Source organism: Empidonax traillii, unplaced genomic scaffold (genome assembly GCF_003031625.1).
Source record: "Empidonax traillii isolate 1590-97213 ecotype Southwest subspecies unplaced genomic scaffold, ASM303162v1 scaffold27:size3997909, whole genome shotgun sequence".
NCBI lineage: Eukaryota > Metazoa > Chordata > Aves > Passeriformes > Tyrannidae > Empidonax > Empidonax traillii.
Genome location: NW_020955220.1, coordinates 794,664 through 810,632, shown reverse-complemented (window position 1 = coordinate 810,632; position 15,969 = coordinate 794,664). Strand labels below are relative to the sequence as shown.

General features: G+C 55.4%; 1 protein-coding gene across 1 annotated transcript; it reads right to left on the bottom strand.

Moving 5' to 3' along the window:
- Positions 1-5,624: 5,624 nt before the first annotated feature.
- LOC114071692 (solute carrier family 2, facilitated glucose transporter member 9-like) lies at positions 5,625-13,219 on the bottom strand. The gene is made up of 12 exons (XM_027909540.1): positions 13,082-13,219; positions 12,015-12,113; positions 11,379-11,539; positions 11,172-11,296; positions 10,781-10,926; positions 10,568-10,700; positions 10,044-10,231; positions 9,805-9,915; positions 8,572-8,673; positions 7,956-8,031; positions 6,327-6,454; positions 5,625-6,095 (listed from the first exon to the last, which is right to left on the bottom strand). The coding sequence occupies exons 1-12, from the start codon at positions 13,217-13,219 to the stop codon at positions 5,856-5,858; spliced, it is 1,647 nt and encodes a 548-aa protein (XP_027765341.1). The 3' UTR covers positions 5,625-5,855.
- Positions 13,220-15,969: the final 2,750 nt, after the last annotated feature.

Below are 15,969 nucleotides of genomic sequence, written 5' to 3'. Positions count from 1 at the left end.
CCCGGCAGCAAACCCTGCCACCAAACCTCCCTCCACTCCAGCTCCCCACCATAAATCACTGCCCTCCATTGGCCGAGGACCTTTTAAAAAGGATTTATTAGGGGGGATTTAAGCACAGGCAGTGATACGGTTTCATAAATCGAAAGGCAATAGCGCTCATCGTTACCAGTTCGTTCTGGGGGGTGGCATCCCTGCTCCCCCCATTCCCACGGCCGTGCTAACAGCCTCCTCCCCGGCACCGCTGCCTCCGCCGCTCCCCTTCGCCTCCCCGTCTGTGGAGACCGCGAGTGTGGAAAATCCCCAGACAGGGAGTGTAAATGCTTGTTCTTTGTAAATGAAGAACATAATTAACATTAAATTAAGGTAATACAAATGAAGACAACACAGAGCCTGACAGGATGAGTGTTTGGGGAGGCAGTAGAGAGAAGTGATTCATATTTTTAATTTACTGTACAAATAGACTAGCAGGGCTGGGGGGAAAAGGGCCATCCAAGTGGAGTGGGGATTTTTTTTTTTTCCCACTGTTGTTTTGCTGTGCTTTAAGCACACAATGACTATTAAAGTCAACTGCCCATATAATAGGACATCTCCTACATGACTGCTCTCCGAAAGGCAGCTTGCTGTAGCAATAAATTCTAGGAGTGCCATCTGCTGGTGTGCACTCTCTGCCGGGCACACTTGCCTTGACCACCCTTGCCTCGGCCACCCGGACCAACCCCGGCACCTTGCAACTGCTGCAGAGACCTGCTCCAGCAGAGCCCCGGCCACGGACCTGCAGGCACTCACACACAGTTATCATATTTTTGATAGGGTAACAAACACTTTTTTCCCCCACCCCCCAAATGTGCCCTTAAATTGTTCAAACTGTTAATCTTTTTTTTTTGTTTTGGTTTTTTTTTTGTTTTTAAAGAGGTTGAGGGTGTGGGGTTGATGTTGAGGAAGTATTTTAGGTTTTTAAAAGAAAAAAATCTCTGTTCTCCACCCCTCTGAGATGCTGAGTTTCAGATGAGTGCCTCTTACCCAGAACACAATAAAAAAAAGAAAAATCACTCATTTTATATTTTTACCTGCAAAGAGACTGTTGACCACAGCCTGTGTGGACTGCAGGCTGGGCTGGAGCTGGCTCTGCACTTTAGGAGGTAAGAGCTGTGGTCTCAGCCCAGGGAGGCCCCGCTGCAGGATGACTTTCAGCCAGGAGGGAGACAGGTTTACCATACACAAAGGTGGCCATGGGACTGTGGCACCTGGAGCAGGTACATATACACCACTGTTATGTCTTTGTTTCCTTCTGGGGATTTCCTACCATCACTGGGCAGGGTAAAAACAAAAGAAGGTGCCAAGAGAACTCATCCTGTCTGAAATCACCCTTCCCAGGCAGATGATGCCCTGTGACAGTGCTGAAGGACTCATTTGCTATGCCAAAGCTGGAAGGTGTTTCACCATCTGGTGGGGGTCCTAATTTTGGGGGTGCAACCTTTTCTCTCCAGGCAGTGTGTCCTGGCAGTTATTATCATAGCAGTGTTCATGAGTTCAGGGCAGCCACATTCTCTGTGTCCTGTTCCTTTGTCACCTTTTCCTCTATCCTATCAAGTTCCCCTCCCAGGGTGCCTGAGGGCAGCTTCAATTGGTTGTCTGAAGCTTTGCCAACCCAAAACTGCAGCCAGGGCCTCTTTAATCCCCGCCACTGGGCACTGGGGAGGGCAGACAGGCTGGTGCAGGACAAACCCTGTATCCAAAGGGAAGTAGTTTTCCCCTGCTTTTGCCCCCTTCATGATTTTACTGAAGGTGTGTTTGCACACAAGGCTGTGACTGGTGGGATGTGGAGTGACCAAGTATGGACACTGGGAGATCAGCAGGAGGTCCCATTCTGTAACCTCAGGCCCTCCATGAGCACTGATGTCAAGCTTTGGCAGGGGCTTGGCTGCCCATCGGCCTGGGCTGCTCCCCATGATGAGCTGTGCCATGTGCACCATGTCCTTGCCACTGCAGCCCCACAGCCAATCCCACTACTCCGGAGAAGCAACTGGAGAGGCCTGGTGATAGACCCCCACACCATACTGGCTCCTCTGCCAGCTTTATTATCCTGCCTTGAATGGCCCTGAGCATCTGAGCCCTGCAGGTGTGTTTGTCTGTAAATCACAGGATCACAGAACGGTTTGCGTTGGAAGGGGCCTTAAAGATCATCTTGTTCCAAACCCCCTTCCATGGGCAGAGATATCGGCTAGACCAGGTTACTCAATGCCTTATCCAGCTTGGCCTGGAACACTTCCAGGGATGGGGCATTGACAGGTTCTCCTGGCAACCTGTTCCTGTGCCTCATGAGTAAAGAATTTCTTCCTAATATCTAATCTAATCCTACCTTCTGTCAGTTGAAAGCCATTCCCCCTTGTCCTGTCACTACATGGCCTTGTAACAAGTCCCTTCTCAGCTCTCTTGCATCCTCTTTATCTACTGGAAGGTGCTCTAAGGTCTCTCAAGAGCCTTATCTTCTACAGGTCAAACCTCAATATCTCAGTCTGTCTTCACAGGAGAGGTGCTCCAGCCCTCTGAGCCCTCTGGCCTCCTCTGGACTTGTTCCAGCAGGTCCACGTCCTTCCTGTGCTGAGGGTCCCAGAGCTGGATGCAATAATCCAGGTGGGGTCTCACGAGGGTGTACCAGAGGGACAGAATCCCTTGATCTCTCGGTCATGCCTCTTGTGATGCAGCCCAGGATACAGTTGGCTTCCAGGATGTGTAAGTTGGCATTTTAGGGTCTTATCCACCTCCAAGTTCCAGAATTGGCCCCTAAAACCCCTCAAATTCATCCAGGTGCCAGGCTGCAGACATCTGGTCTATTTGCACACTATGACCCCAGGCAATGGAGCCTCTGCAGTCAGGTGAGATCAGGGGGAGTAAAGGCATCCCTGCTGAAGTGACAGGGACAGTTCACTGTTAGAATACCTGGGGAAACCAGTGCAAGAATGTTTCAGCCTCAGGGGCTTGGTGGGTCCCCGGGATCCATCTTACAGGAGCCCATCCCTGCTAGAGCCATAGGAACTGAGGGCACTGGCAGGGTATGAATTCTCCTTGTCTCGTCTGACCATGGCCCAGGGCCACTTGCTGCCCCATCAAGGCCCAAGTGATGGCACCAGGATATGTCCAGCAAGCCTTTATCAGCTTCCCAGCTGGGATGTCACCATTCACCATGAACCAGGCACCCTCCATGAGAGTTTCCATGCAGGATCTGGAGATATCCACTGGTGGGCCATAACCATGTCCTTGAGAAACCCCTTTCAAAGCATTTGGAGAGTTCAAACCAGGGCCTTCTTTCCCGTTCCGGTTTGCCCGGGGTGAGTCCCAGCCCTGCATGTTGGAAGTATGTGAATACCTCGGTGCTTAAACTCACCCACCCTTTAGCACTGGGCACATCAGGAGAAGGCACTTACTCATTTGGAAAAAGCCACCTTCATCTTCGTTTCTGCAAACCTTCAGAGGATCAGGAGCATTTCCAGGCATCCAAGTAGTTTCTCAGGCTCTTTGCACCTTTTGCAGTCTTGCAAGGTCTGCTTGGACACTGCTAGAGAATACAGCCTTACCCTCACAAAATAGAACTAGTGCTTTGGGAAACCTGAATTCAGAGAGCAGCTTTGGACATGGGGAAGCAGCTCAAAGCTCTTCCAGCTGTATCCTTCATGAGGAGTGAAGGAGTGATCTGCAGCAGAGAGGCTGGGAATGTCTCCCTGGGAAAGGCAAGCAAAGGGGAAGCCCAAATCCTGTTTTTGCAGGAGTACCAGAGCAGTGGCAAGAGGCAGCCTGGACTGACAGCCCCAAAACAGAGATCCTGCCCCAATAGCTCCAACAAAAAAGCTGATGAGTTGCTAGTGTTCCATGAGCACACGGTTTCCTCACCCCCAGGTCCTCATGGAAAGAGGATGGATGTGTCCTTTGGCACAGTATCCTCAAAAGGGTCCCCAGGAGTAAATGCATCCAAAAGGCACCACAGAATTTGGCAAGTGACCTCCAGTCCTTGGAAAGAGGGGGCTGCTGGTGGTGTCTGAAGCTCTGGCAGAAATGGGTCCTGACCCCACATTGCCCAAGGTGTGCCCCATCTCACCAGCCAGAACAGAGCAGTCCTTGGCTATGAGGCAACACTCCAGCTCCTTGGTTGTTCCAGGACCCCAGAATGGGGGGGGCTGATCCCAGGGGGGTCATTGACTCCTACACGGAGGGCAGGGGTCATCTTCCAAGTTGCCCCACATGCTGGGTGGGAGAGATAGATAAATACCAGAATAAATAAATACAAGTGGCAAAGAGGCCTGAAATGATGCTGTCGTTTGCTGGGAATGAGAGACACAAGTGTAATTTAGGTTTTGATATTATCAAAGTCTCGCTGCTCTAAAACAGCAGGGCACTCAGTGCCTCATTAATAAAGGATAAACTTGGAGTCTATTTACAATGCACTTTTTGGGGTTATTTACACTCCATTATACATATGTAATGCTGCACATATTTACCGCTCTGTTCTGCTGCCGAGAGCAGCGGAGTCGGGAGGGAGGCAGAGTGGGAAGTGGTTGATGCTGTGGAGCCATGACCCCTGCTTTGACTGATGTCCTTTAAATGACTTGAGATGCAGGAGAGCCCCAAGCTAGTGGCTTAGGATGGAGGTGATAGGACCAGGCACTTGGGACCCAGTATGGCCCAGCGTCCATGGGTCCAACACCCACCCACCCCCAGAGGCACCCTGAGGGTTTGCCAAGGGATGCAGGAAGGGTGGGCTCCTCGTCAAGTGACCATAAGCACCAAACACACAAGCTGTGGGCCAATCACAGGGTAGAAACTGGAAAAAAAGAGGGCTAAATTATTTGCAACAAAAGAAATGATGTTTGCATTAGTACAAGAAGGGTTTGGCCACACAGCCCTCCCCACTGCCTGGGGTTTACCTCTTACCAGAACAAAATACTGCAGTTCTCCTGCAAACCATAGCTCCTGGAGGGTCTGCTGGCCTCGGAGCACACAATCCCATGTGAGAGCTGCTGCGGGGGTCCTGGGTCATGCAACTGCCATGCTCACAGCAGTCCTGGGACACAGGGTAGCCCCTCCCTCTGCAACACAGCCCCCAGGATTCAAGGCAGAGATGTGGGAGACCTTATGCTTGGAGAGCACTTTGAGGTCACAACAATTAACGGGGTGCAGAAAAGGGATGTGGGTATATCCTGGATCCTTTTGTCCTCAAGGGCAAAGGATGCAGGGACCCCATGGGAGCACTCTTTGGGGCCAGTACACTAGGCCAGGCACCAAGGGGTTTCCAGCAGGCTGTGGAGGGGCACAGCGGCTGGACAGTCTCCCCTAGCTCAGAACTACTCTGTGTCCCTTCTTCAACAGCTTCTGGCTTTGAATGACCTGGTGGGTAAGAAGCAAGAGCCTAGGAGACATCCTGATCACTCTCCCTTTGACCTTTCCAGCCTCTCTGGGGAGGAGGACAAATCCCTCATCCCATTCTGCTCTTCCTTGGCACTGGGGAAGCACCCACCCATTCCATCACACTACAGCTTGCTGCCATTCCAGGCTGAACTTGCCAAACAATGGCTCTGGTGGCAATGGTCTTTATTAAACAGCTCATGTGGGCAGCTCTTGGCAAGGTGATGAGACACCCCTGCCACAGGAGGTGCCCTCGTCTCTGTGGGGGCATCTCTTCCAGAATGGGGGTCATGCACAGTGGTCAGTGCAACCCAAGTGCATCATCTTGGAAAAAGGCTGTGGCACAGGGACATGTCCTGGGAGACCCAGAGCTGACCAGGTCAGAACAAATTGACCCCCACTTTCTTCCCTAGCCCCGAGCTTCCTCCACCACCCCCATTCCCTCCAGCCCACCCAGATCAGGGCAGGCTGGAGCCCGAGCCCTCCATGGAGCTGCTCTCCAAGGTCCCATAGCCATCGAGCCTCATCATTCCAATGAGATGGGCTGGGAAGGAGAGGACGGAGCGGCGGGTGGCAAAGATGTGACTGATCTCCATGAAGGTTTTGTTCTTGGTCTCAGGGATGATGAAGTAGACATACAGGGCCACCAGCAGGCAGACACCACAGAAAACCAGGTAGCAAAAGGCACCAGTTGACATCTGAGGACAATAAGAGTAGGATGGGACAGAGAGTCAGGCACCCCCAAACTGGGCATGGCATGGGACAGCGTCCCCTCCCATCACCCCTCCCTTGGCTGGCTCTGGCCAGCATTGAGCTGAGCCAGGAGCATGAGCATCTCTCAGGTTAAGCCTGGTTTGGCACCCCATGCTGGGGGAGCAGCAGGGCTGTGTCCATTCCCTCCTCCTTCCACAGCCCCTCTGGACTGGTACCTGCAAGAAGGGGAAGATGAAGCCAACGGTGAAGTTGCAGAGCCAGTTGAGGGACCCCCCCACAATGTAGGCAGCTGGGCGGTGCGACTGTGTGAAGAGTTCGGCTGTCATCAGGAAGGGGACACCAGCTGCAGGGGGAAGGGACAGATCAAGGATATGGGGGAAGGGCTGCCTCAAGCACCCCTGGGGTCGACAGGTCTGGTCCATCTCATTCCTGTGGCCAAAGGCCTGGAGCCCAGCAAGACTCAAGATTTAAACTTGAGTTTAAACTGGTGCTGGGACAGCTGGAGGAGATGGCAAGTGTTGTGGACCAGTGTCCTGCCCTTGGCCTCCTTTTGGGATATGTCTCGGTGGGTGGGTGATGTCCCGTCTGACATACCACACTTGCACATTGCTGAGTGCTGAGGCCAGTTTCACAATCTGCATTACTGGAAGCTTCAGACTGAATTGAAATAAAGGTGGAATATTTCACCTGGATCCTCATTTTCCAATAATATTTCTAAATGCTGATACGTTAAATCTCCTAGAGATCACAGACACAGAGAAAAATCTTCCTGGCACCCTCCATAATGCCCTTTCCAGCCTCCCTTGATCAAAACAGTTTAGAAAATTTCCTTCTATCAATTAGCTTTTATCCCACTGTGGTTAATTTAGGCAAGAAAGAAACAACCACATTTCTGAGCATCAGAATTTCCCACAGGACACAGAAATGGTATTTTCCAACTGCTTCTCCCATGTACGGTGAAAAAACCCATGTGTGTGGGAATGATTTTCCAAGCCAACTTGTTACTGGACTAAAAACTGGACATGGGTTGCAACTACTTCTCCTGTAAGGACTCAGCATCTCCTGCGATGAGAGTAGCACCCATGGGTCCCAGGACTGTCCCTGTGCTGGAGGGCAGGATCCAAGGTCCAGAGGACATCCCAAGACACATGGGAATCTGGCAAGGGACTGTATTTGATGTGCCTGGAGTCCCACTGCCTGGAACAGGTCTGGCTGGGACCTCTTTATAAAGGATGCTCCAATGGAAAAGATAAACCAAAAAACAAGTGCTAAGAAGTAAGGGAGGAGTGGAGCCCCCGATGGACTCTTACTCACAGCTCACCCAGAACAGAGATATATGTATTTTTTTTTGTTTTAAAACTCCTATTCATCATTGTTTGTGAACAATGAGCCATTAAAATCCTAATTAAAGATGTAATTACAGTGAATAAGGTCTGGGCTGAGGATGAATTACAGATCTGTTGGCAGCTCTGCTAATACATCAACTGGGTAAACCAGTCCAGGTTTCACTCCTGGTTGTTTGAGCCTGCACTTGGTTAGGGACAGGATGATGCTCATCAGCCCCACTTGTGATGGGAGGCACCTCCAGAGAGGTCTGGGTAAGGCTGCCAGGGCTTTCATCCTGCTTGGCTCTGAAGCAGGGAAGAGGAGGAGGAGGTAGAGTGTGCCCTAGGGATGTATGGGGCTTGGATGGGTTTGTGGGGGGTTTCACCTGTGGGGTGCAGCCCAGGGCCTGGCCACAGGGGCAGGGCCAAGGCTCAGGTTCTGTCACCTGCCTGCAAATCCTGGTGGTCCCCTGGGATCCCCATCCCCACCCCATCACCCCCCTGCTCCCCCAGCCCCACCTGGTCCCATGCAGAAGCCAGCGATGATGCCGACCACGCAGGCGACGCTGACGTAGTGCATCCAGGGCAGGGCAGCCTGTGAGGGGACACTGGGCTGAAGCCACTTGGCTCAGTGGTGGCCCTTGGAGACAGTGGCCCCACAGGACACATCAGTGAGATGCAGACAAGCAATGCGTGGTTTGGGGCAAAGCTAGTGAAGTTCAGCTTTGGCCGAGATCCGCAGGTCTTGATGTTGAGATGTCCCCAGATTCACGGGAACATCCCCTGGGAGCAAAACAGCAAAAGGAGGACCCTGCAAACCTCTCCACCTCCCCTGGCATTTCACAGCTGCCTCTCTGGTAACAACTATTTCTGCAGAAAATCTACCAGAAGCATCAGAACTTTTCTCATTTGAATTCGTGTTTTCTTTTTTTGTTGTTCTTTGCGCTAAAATTTCCTTCTCTTTAACTCCAAAGGGAAAACATTACTTGGAAGAGCCAGCTCACCTCTCTACTTGCATGATCCTCCCTCCTCCCGTGGGATGACACCCAGCCTTACATCACCCAGCCCCCGTTAATGCTGCAGCCCCAGCCCGGGGAGTGGCAGTGGCCCTGGGGGTGGCAGTGGCCAGACCAACCTGCAGCAGCAGGGAGACAGTGATGCCAGCCGAGCAGATGCCCATGGCACAGAAGCCGATGATGATGAGAGGCCGCCGGCCCACCTTCTCGATGGTGAAGCACTGCCAGGGGAGAACAGAGGGGTGGTGGGGATCTCCAAGGTGGATGGGAGCACCCCTGAACCCCAGATCCAGCTGAAGGAGGGAGGATGCTCCTGGGCAGCCCTAGCTCAGAGCTCCAGGGCTGGGGCTGGCACATGTAAAGTAAAGTGCGAGGGACGAGCATGCGTGGGGCAGGAGAGGGGTCCCACATAGCCCCATTAGGCTGCAGGGTCGGGGCTGACTAGGGTGACCCTAATGCTGAATTCCCACCAGTGCCAAGCGGAGGTGCTGAGCTGGGCACGGGGTGTTTGTGGGGCAGTGGGCAGAGGCAGGGTGTGGGCGGGCAGTGCAGCGGCTGGAGCAGGCAGGGTATTGACAGCAGAACAAATGCCTGTAATTTTATAACCAATCTCAGCGTGTCCATTGGGGGCCATTTGAGGGGTTGCTCCTGAGCAATCTGGCTCCATGCCGGGCAGCTGCCGGGGGGCTGGGGCAGCCCCACAGCCAGGGAAGAGGAGAAGGGAACACTCTTCAGAGAGGCAGGGGGCCTACTCTGCAGTGGGTTGAGCTATGGGGAGAGGGGAGAGCCCCCCACTCATCCCCAGTTTTCTGGGAACAGCCACTGCCATCCATCTCTCTAATTGTCACGGCATGGATTTAGTGCTGGGTGGCTTGGGATGGCTCTGGGTGACACTTGCAGATGGGACAAGGGACATCAATCTGCCCAGCCCAGTGCTAACTCTCCAGCTAAATGAGGGCTGGCTGGGCGGAGGCAGAGCTGCTAGTCTGGGACCAGGCCAGTGCTTGGCTGGGGGGGCAGACTGAGACATGTGGCTCTGCTAACAAAGTGACAGTGAAAGTGGGAGCCAGAAGGAACCTCTAGCACCCTCCATCATCTCCAACCTGCTCCTTGCCTGGCATCTCTCCCCAACCTCCCTGCTACCCCAAAATTCTCTCACCCCTCCTAGATGTGAACCCCAGCTTGAGCCTGTCTCATCCCATCTCCCATCCCCATTTCCCTGCCAAACCCTCTGTCCCCCCAGAAAAGAGGGAGGGAGGAATCCATTCTGCCCCCCTTTTTGATGGTGCTGGGAACTGACAGCAAGGCTCAGGCACGGAGGGGTTGCGTCCATCTGTCCATCCATCACTCACCCCAATCAGCCCAGCAATGATTTCAATGACGCCGGTGCCCACGGTGGTGTAGGGGATCTGGGACACAGGGATCCCAACGTTCTCAAAGATGATGTTGGTGTAAAACCAGATCTGCCGAGGAGGGGACAGAGCATGAGTGTGGGGGGTGGAACCACAGGGCACTTGAAGAAACGAGCTGCCAGGTCTCAGCTCAGCCTCTGCAGAGCCAGGTCCTGGAGCAAGGACCCTGCAGAGCTTACGGCATCGATCCCCGAGAGCTGCATGCCGGCATTCACCACCACCACTGAGAGGGTCTGCCAGTACACAGAGCGGTCCCGCAGCAGCTGCCACACAGAGACCATCTCCATGGAGGAGAGCGACCGCTGCTCCTCCTTCATCTCCTCGATCACATCCTGCACATCAGGGGTCCCCAGGAACTGGTGCAGTGCTGTGGGGAGAGCAGGGGTCACGAACACACGTCTCCCCATCCCAGGGTGCATGCTCGTTGGTATGGCACAGGGCAGGGGCTTGGCTCTGCCCTGCCTCAGCCTCCCCAGGAGACCTCCCTGACCTATGGGGCTCAGCACCCACAGGAACTTGGGAAAAGCCTCTCCCACAGTGATGGCACAACTGCATGGGATGGAAGGGCTGAACCACAAGGATTGTGGTGGGCTGTGAGGTCTGGGTGTGGAAGGGTGCCACAAGGATGCACCTTGGTCTTGGGAGACCTTGGACAAGCACCCAGCACCTGCTGGAGCCAGTCTCCCTCAGGATATTCCCTCACCCTTGGTGGCTCCACAGACATCATTTCTCTCTATCAGCAGGTATCGTGGGCTCTCAGGGAAGCAGTGCAGCAGCAGGAGCTGGAGGGAGGCAGGAACAACCACCACTGACAGCAACAGGGGCCAGAATCTGTCCTGAGAGGAGTTGAAATAGGACATGTCACGGGGAAGGCAGAGCAGGGTCCAGCACATGTGGGCTGGGGTATTGTGCTCACCTCGCCCAACAGCTCTGGGAGGCTCAGGACTTGCGCAGCAAAAACCCCCAGGCAGATGAAGATACTGGGCATGAGGCCCAGGAAACCCCGCAGGTTCTTGGGGGCAATTTCTCCCAGGTAGAGGGGCACCACACTGAGACAGATACCTGGCAGGGACAGGAGTGACTGGGATGGGAGAGGCAGTGGGGAGAAAGGTGCTTGGACAGAGACTCAGTGCATCTCCCCCCATTCCCAACATCATCCACAGTAGGGACCCCGTGGCCAGGGAGGTGGCCCTGTCCGTGCCAGAGAACCCACCACAGAGCCTGTGGGGAATACGAAGTCTTCTCCAGCCCCCAGGGAAGGGCCTGTAGGGGACTGAGCTGCGAGGAAGGGTCTGTGCACAGCCTACCTGAGTGGAGCCCTGTGATGGAGCGACCGATGATCACCATCTCAGGGGACCCCAGCTCCCGGCTGAAGCCCATGAAGCCGCCGGCCAGGAGGACGAGGAGAGCACTGCGGCTCAGAGCACCATTCCTAGCAGGCACAGGCAGAAGGGCAGCTCCTCCAGTCCCACCCCATCCCTCAATCCCCCTGTCCCATGGTATGACACCCTTACCTGCCATACCGCTCCACCAGCATCCCAACCAGCAGGGAGCCCACCAGCCCTCCCAGGGCAAAGATGGAGACAGTCAGGGAGTAGAGGAGGGTCAGGGGGCCAGGGGTCAGCTCATGTCCGTACCGCTGAGACCACGTGGCATTGTAGAAAGCCTTTATGTGCTGCAGGACAGAGACACACATGGGCACCAAATGTACTGGGAGAAAGAGGAAGACAAGGGGAGACAGGCTCTATAGGAACAATGTCATGAGTTCAACAGCACTGCAGGAGATGCAGGGCAAGACATGACAGGGGATGACTGCGATGTGCTGGTTGGGTTGCTCAGCCTGTTTCATCACCGGAGAGGCTTAATGGCAGCTTAAAGATGCCCCAGACAGAGCTTGAGGTAGAGCAAGGAGGCTGTGGCCAGCTTTCCCCAGCCTCTGCCTTGCCAGGGGGACCAGTTTGGAGTACATGAACACAGCCTCCCATGTCCCTCCCATGCCATTCCTCTCCCTGGACTACTTTCCATGGGTGACTGCCCAAGGAAAATGCCAGCATTTTGATGTGGGGATGTTGGGTAGTGGTCCCTCCACCCTCCTAGGGAGGGATATAGAGCCCTTTTCCCTGCTCCCAGAGAGGCTGCCTGTCCCTTACCACTGCTGGAGAGTTCACCACGGCAAGGTTGTAGCCATAGAGCATGGAGGAGCCAAAAGACACCAGAAGGGAGACCGACAGCAGGGGGAAGGTGAGATGCTGGGAGAGAGGAGGAAGGATGAGCATGGCCCTGGTCAGCAGAGCCAGGGACCAAGATCATGTGTCATGAACTGTATTGGATCACTGCCCCTTCTCCAAGTAGGGATGATCCTGGCCCAGAGCCAAGACCCAAATGTGATGGAGCCCTGAGCTGAGCACCTCTTCTTGCCAGTGCCCAGCACCCAGCCCAAACAATCCAGCTTCCCCATGATTGGTCTTGTGGCTGCAGTGAGAGGCTTTTTTAACCCTGGCGTGGGCCCAGCCTGAGTAACATGGGCAACCCTGTCCCCAGCTGGGAGTGGGCAGCAGATGGAAAGGAGCAGGAAGAGGAGGGAGGGACACCCATCCCCTTCCCTCGATGGGGCACTCAAATGGCGCCGCTGCGAACGGCCCAGCACCATTGAAAGGTGCAGATTCCCAGGGAAGGTCCCAGCCCCCTTCCCCAAACACTCCATGCACCCACCTCCTACCACTGCCCCCACCAACACCTCTGTCTCCTGCGCAGAGCCGATGGCCGCGGGGGAACAACCCCGTGCCCTGACCCGGCGCACCCCAGGGTCTGTGTGCCCAGGAGCGTTCAGAGCACTTCCAGCTGCAGGAGCACCTCTGGGTGCTGCACCCGGCTGTCTCCCCCCTAGCAATGGGCGTCTCCATCCCCTCAGCGACAGGACTGGAATGGAGTGGATGCGGAGTGAGTCTGCATCCCACGGGAGCAGTCACGCTCCCCAGCACCCAGAGCCCGGCCCTCCTCACAACACCCCCCGCACGGTAGCCGGATCCATAGCACCCAGCAGCTCCCGGCTCACGCACAGCAAATCCCCTCTAATCCCATCAGGAATCCCGAGCTGGGAAAAAAGGGAGGGTGGGCCATGGGGGCGTCAGGCCAGGGTCCTGGGGGAATGGGGACACCGTAAGGCAGGAGGGGAGCAGGGACGGCGCAGCCCCCCCGGCCCACAGGGACAGCTCACCCCGGTGATGTCCCCGCCGGGTCGCGGGGTCCCTTTCCCGACCGTCGGGGAGAGGCTGCAGGCGGAGCGCCGGGAGGGAGGAGAAGGAGAGGGCGAGGAAGGCAGCCCCGGTCCGGCAGCCTGGCTGGTCTCTCCCATTTTTAGATGGAGGAAGGAGGGGGTGAGGGAAGGGAAGGCAGGGCAGGGCAGGCAGCCCGGGTGCCCCGGGGCTCATTGGAGGCGCCTGAGCGGTCGGAGGAGGAGTCCGGGGACCTCCTCCCTCGCCGAGGGCAGGGGCAGCACCTCCGGGCTGCCCAGCCCGCTGAGGGGTTACGGCCAAGCCTGGGGACAGCGGGACGACCGATGTGATGCTCTGTCACCGCTGAGAGCTCCCGCATGTCCCCTCCAAACGGGGGTGGCCCCGGGGACCGTAAGCACGGCAACATCACTACACCACCCCCGAGGCTCTGGACGAAGTGGCAGCCCCACATCACCCTAGACCTCGATCACCTCTGGCCCCTCTGCCACCGTGGGGCTGGCGTGCCCCGTCCCTGCGGCTCGGGAGGAGGCTGGCAGTCACATGGGCATGGCTCGGGGAAGGTGCATTTGCTGGACATGGAGGGGCACAGCCCCCAGCACCAGAGAGGAGAGGAGATGAGAGACTCGGCTCATATCAGCTCAGAGGAATCCAATTTTGCTGCGGCCAGGAGCTGCTTCCCCTGCTGCTAATGAAGTGCCTTTAATTAGCAGCCTAATAGCAAGCTCTTAATTTGCCGAACAGCCAGTTGAAAGGATGGGGACCCCACTAAGCCACGGCTGGCAACAGCTCCGAGGGCTTAAAAGGGACAGGTCCTGACAGGCTGGCCCCACTCAGGATGGTCCTGCTGAGCCGGGAAAGCAGAGCAGAGCAGAGCAAGCTCTCCCAGAGCAGAGCTGGGAGAGCCCCACAGGCACAGGCACCCAAGCCCGTGGGGCATGCTCAGCCAAAACCGGGCTGCCTGGGGTGAGGGAGAGCCCGGGCACCACATCCTCCCACATAGGATGTTCCAGCTCCTGTCTCCTCCCTCCGTGTGAGCCTTCAGCTCTTCCCGAAAGCACCGGGCCCTCTCCCTCAGCCACCAGCCCTTCCCAGTTTCCCAGTGTTCAGCTTTTCCCAGGGCAGGCACACACTCAAGAGCTCCTGTGTCTTGCCCAGACTCAGTTTCTCCAGGTCTTGACTGGGGCATCACCTTTACCTTTGTGCAGTAGTGCTGGGCTGCAGGGACCTCAGTGACAGCCACAGTAAGGGAGACCTGTAGGGAGCCACAGTTCTTCTGGGGATCGTCCTAGTTCGTTCCCAGAGCAGTAGGTCCATTTATTGGACATTCCAAGGGGTGAGATGACCCAGCAGGAGATGGACATGCAGCCATGCCCAAAGTACTTGCAGTGTTGCAGGGCAGCCCTAAACACCCCCAGGATTCACCCCAAGCCCTGTGCTAAGAAAAGGCAAAGCAGCAAACCTGGGACAGGAGTTTGAGCCAGGCCATGATGTGTCCTGCAGCCATGCTCCAATTCCAGTCATCCAGGTACACACATGGCTCATCTCTGGGACCAGCACCTGGAGGGTTAAATGTGCCCAGTCCAGTCGTCTCTGCCACAGCTAGAAGAGGAAACAGCAGCAGCCATCTCTCCTCCATTCTGGTACTCTCCTGGCAAGTACCATCTAAAAACCCTCCCAGAGCTTCCCTGCTCCTCTCCACTGAAGCCCATGCCCATCCACAAGCCCTGTGCTCATCCCTGCAGCTGCAGCCCTCTCTCTCACCACACAGCTTGGTGGTTCTGGGGCATCCTGAAGCAGGCACATCCTCAGGACACAGTTCCAAACCAGGGGGTGGCCACTGCCTTGATTTAGGGAATAAATCTGGGTTACTGCCACTGGTTCCCAGCAGTTGCTGGGATGCTAGGAGCAGAGGTTTAGCAGCAGATTTAGAGGTGAGAAACTCGTGCTGGGGCAGGAAGGGGGAGGAGGAAAGCCTGGAGTGATAATTAAGGGTCACTAGGGAGCTGGGTTAATTGGAGACACTCCTGTGACCTGACCCAGTGATGGTGGCACACGACGAGACAAGTGCTGGTGAGAAACAGCCGCTGCTCTGTGCTGCAAGGGAGTTTGTCTCCACATTTTACAGGCATTCCTCCCCTGGTTCCATGTAGGCTAAAATACCCCCAACGGCTGGGAAAGCAGCTGTGAGCCCATAAACCCTCCTCATCCCCTCCCACTGTCACTCTCAGAGATCCTGTCCCACTCTTGCCTCGCTGCTGCCCCGGTCTCCAGAGGCTCTCCCCATCTCCTCACCTCAAGGCATTGGACACACAGTACCTGGGCATGCAAAGAAACCCAGGAGAACTGGAAGAGGCAGAACAGCAGGAGCCGGTCCCAGCACGCATCCTTCCCAGAGCAATGGCCAGGAGGACGGAGATGCTGTTGGGAGCCCTGAAGGCTTCCTGATAGTCCAGCTGTTCATGGTGTGGGCAGAGGCAGGATTCATTGTGCTCCAAGCAGCTTGTGTGGTGGGGAATGACAGAGCTAACCCTGCTGCAATGGCACAAAATCTGGTGCCTCCTGCCTCCTTTCCTAGCTCCCCAGGGGCAGGTACTGGCAGCCATGAGCCAGCCATGCAGGACTCTACACCAAAGACATGGAACATACACACAAAAAAGGTACGGTGATTTCTGAAAGACTGGGGAATGCAGAGGAAGATCCACTGGGAGAGTCTGTGCCCTTTTCCAAGATAAAATAGAAATCTCTCAGAGAGGACATGGTCTTCAGTGCTGCCTCTTGGTGTTTGCCCACCACCATCTAGTCCAAGCTAGGTAAATTCCACAAGGAATCAGTAAGTGGCTCATATGAAGGCAATATGATGCTTTGCTTA